At 38.4% G+C, this 3,237-nt stretch overlaps 1 protein-coding gene across 1 annotated transcript; it reads right to left on the bottom strand.

The window, feature by feature from the left end:
* Positions 1 to 725: 725 nt before the first annotated feature.
* LOC113312027 (protein NUCLEAR FUSION DEFECTIVE 4-like) lies at positions 726 to 2,426 on the bottom strand. The gene has a single exon (XM_026560802.1). The coding sequence runs from the start codon at positions 2,394 to 2,396 to the stop codon at positions 726 to 728; it is 1,671 nt and encodes a 556-aa protein (XP_026416587.1). The 5' UTR covers positions 2,397 to 2,426.
* Between the last annotated feature and the right edge of the window lie 811 nt (positions 2,427 to 3,237).

The raw sequence follows: 3,237 nt of genomic DNA, 5'->3' as shown, positions 1-3,237 counted from the left end.
ATTCCTTATACAAGTAGAGAACGTGAAACCTTGCAGAGGGATTCTGTAACGCAATCGCGTGTAAACACAACCCTAGCGAGTAGTCCGAGCGTACTGAGTCTAACTACTAGGATCAAACCTAAATTCATAAACCCTAAAGCATTCGATTGAATTGCATCTTGTAAGCGTACCTCAAGGCGGTTCAGACGAATAGAATCTGGTGACTAAGCGTACATGTTATCCATTGATATAAGGAATTTTGGGAATAGCTAAGCATACCTGCTATTCTACAGTTGGATATAAAGGGGATATACCGAACCAAATTAATGGAAAATTTTATTGATAGAAGGAAAGAAAAACTTGTATATAAAGGGGATATACCGAACAAAAACTTCATTAAAAAAATAGAAAAGAAAATGGAAAGGAAAATAGATGCGAGAAGCATTACATTTCTGAATTCACTATAAGTGTTTAATTCGAACTCGAACAATCAAAGAATAACCGAAAGAGAAAAAAAATAATGCAAGGATTTTTGGATCGGCTGGAGTCTGCCGCACACTTACTTATAGTCTATTTGGATACCAGAAGCAAAAATCAGAAACAAAGTGTTTCTGCTTCATAAAAAATTGACTTTTCTGCTTCTAGAAGTCATTCTGAAACTGTGTACCCAAACTAACTTCTGTCTTTTCTGTTTTCAGAAGTCAAAAGGAAAATTCAAGAGTGACATCCGAACAGACTATTACTAACTAGCCTACTACCTTACTCTTAGTATTAGAGTTCATCGGCGAAACCAGCTCAATAGTTTCGGATTTTGCATTAGCCACGGTTGTTTCCTGTCTGAAATTTTTATAAATATCTCCCTTGTAGAATTTTCTTGTCCTAATGAACAAAATGAAAGAAGCTAGGGCTGCAATGAATGTTGCTGCTGCTAAAATAATAAAACAAAACTTGTAACACTCTTTTCCAATACATGTCAATTCCTTCCCAGAATCCCGACTAAGTCCTAATACATTCAACTGCTTCAATGCCTCTTTGTCATAAAGGAATCCTGCAACTCGTACATTGAACACGTAAGATCCGAGGGGCATCGCTAGTATCGCACAATTATACAATGTCGAGTAATACTTGAGTCCAAAGAGTTCAGATATAATGGTGAAGATAAGAGTTACATGTGCACCATAACAAAAACCTATGATCACTGAGGCAATGTAGATAGAATCAGAAAATGGGAAGGCGATAAGCATGTGACCAACACAAGAAATAAGAAGGACGATTGCTAGAACCAAAGTTCTGGGAAATTTCCACTTAGTAAGGATGATTTCAGAGATCAAACCGACACCAACTCTCCCGAAATAGTTCCAAATACTCATAAGCGAGACAAATGTACTTATGGTAAGTGTTGGGTATCCAAGAGATTCACCAATCTGACCCAAATTGTCGATCGCAGTGAGACTGGTGCCGAGTCCACAGAATCCCCCAATGATGGGCAATAACATGTCAATGCTCAACATGGCCTGCAAAATGGTATAGTCTTCACCCTTTTCTGGGGGGTTGAAAACATTCGAAAAACAAGTAACTTTTGGCTTGGGTTTGTCTTCTTCTGCTAATTGTATAAGAGATGGAATTTCGACAGTTATAATTTCTGGGGCTGTAAGACTTTTCTTCCAGGGAACAAGCTCTTCCTTGATCGATGCATATACAGGTGCAAAGAGTAAGATGCACACAGCGGTTGCAGTTATAACATATCCAACGTGTGAGAAAGTCTTCTGTTTCTGAATTATGGTCATAACCATTATGAATAGAGCTAGCACAACAGATATCCAGAGATACTTGTATATAACTCTCTTTTCAATGTTTGGCTGTCGAACGACTCTAAACAGACAGATTGCATAGGCAAAGAAGACGAATGCAACAGCAGGAATCCACGCAATGAAAAGGATTAGAGATTTAGAGTCGTTACCATATATGGCAAGGTAAAGCTGTGTCATGACGGCTCCGCTTAGGCCAGTGAATCCCTTCAGGAGACCTATTAGGGTACCTCGGTTGTCTGGAAAGTTCTTTACAGCAGTGACCATAACACTTGTGAGGGTAAAATTCTGAGAATTAGCACCAACGCAAATGTACAGGCACATCTGCCAAATGTGGGGTTTTGAAATACGACCACTTATACTAATCCACACCATGAAGTATCCAACAAAGTTCAAGGATGCACCAACAAGCAGAACAAACCAATTTGGAGTCACTTCAGCAATAAGACCAGCGAAAATCCCAACGGTAGTTCCAAGATCTTTGAAGAAACCAAGCAAATTAAGGGTTGTCTGGTCGTACCCGAGAGTTTTCTTAATCGCTTTGGAGTATATCCCGAAAACATAAGTTCCTCCGGTACTAGCCATGAGAATGACAGATGCAAACAGCATGAACCATCTTCCTCGGAGAACTTGAACTGTGAAACGGCCAATGTTTCTTGAACCACCGCAAACACTCCCACTTTCCACCATATCTCTTTTTAATTTCTCCTTCTCCTCCTCTCTTTTTTGTTCTCTCTTTTCTTTGTTTCTTTACTTGAATCTTGAGTAATCTGAAGCAACCAAGAACATATGTAAAATGAAGATGGGGAGTCAACTCGAGATTTTTGAGGGGTTTACTTTATTAGACATAGTGGAAGAGAAGCTCTCTATTAACAAGTAATTTATTATATGTGGAAATGATGGATTGTGCCTACTCTAGCGATCGTCACAGCTATTTAGTTGATGAGCTCACACCAGTTTATGCCTACGTGCTTGTTAGGGTTACTATCCATGAATCAAGGGAACCATTTACTTTGCTAATTGGAAACTGCTTCCAAATTTGACTTCACACAACATCAACTGACATTTGGTACATTAATATTTTTCATTTAAATTGTGTAACGCGCAAAGAACTGACATGGGAATATCATTATTCCTTGGACAACCATGTGAAACAAATTCTACGTACACTATATTGTACTAGTTCATACCCGTCCTTGACTGTACTCACCATGCTTGACTGTACTCACCGTTCTCGTTATAACCGCGTTTCTTCGAGTAATTGACTAGAACAACTATTTTTTTAAACGATAAACAACCCCATTTTTCGTACGACCCAAAACATATTCATTTAAGAATCATTTTATTAAACATAGTGTTAGAGTATCTAAAGATTTAAAGGTCTCGACAAATAAAGATTCTACGTTCAACGGTGAGGAAGCCGTTATTTCTTACCGGTTTTTCTTGAGTT

Source organism: Papaver somniferum, chromosome 9 (genome assembly GCF_003573695.1).
Source record: "Papaver somniferum cultivar HN1 chromosome 9, ASM357369v1, whole genome shotgun sequence".
In the NCBI taxonomy this organism is placed as follows: domain Eukaryota; kingdom Viridiplantae; phylum Streptophyta; class Magnoliopsida; order Ranunculales; family Papaveraceae; genus Papaver; species Papaver somniferum.
The sequence above is the reverse complement of the archived record's forward strand: the minus strand, read 5'-3'. Positions and strand labels throughout refer to the sequence as shown.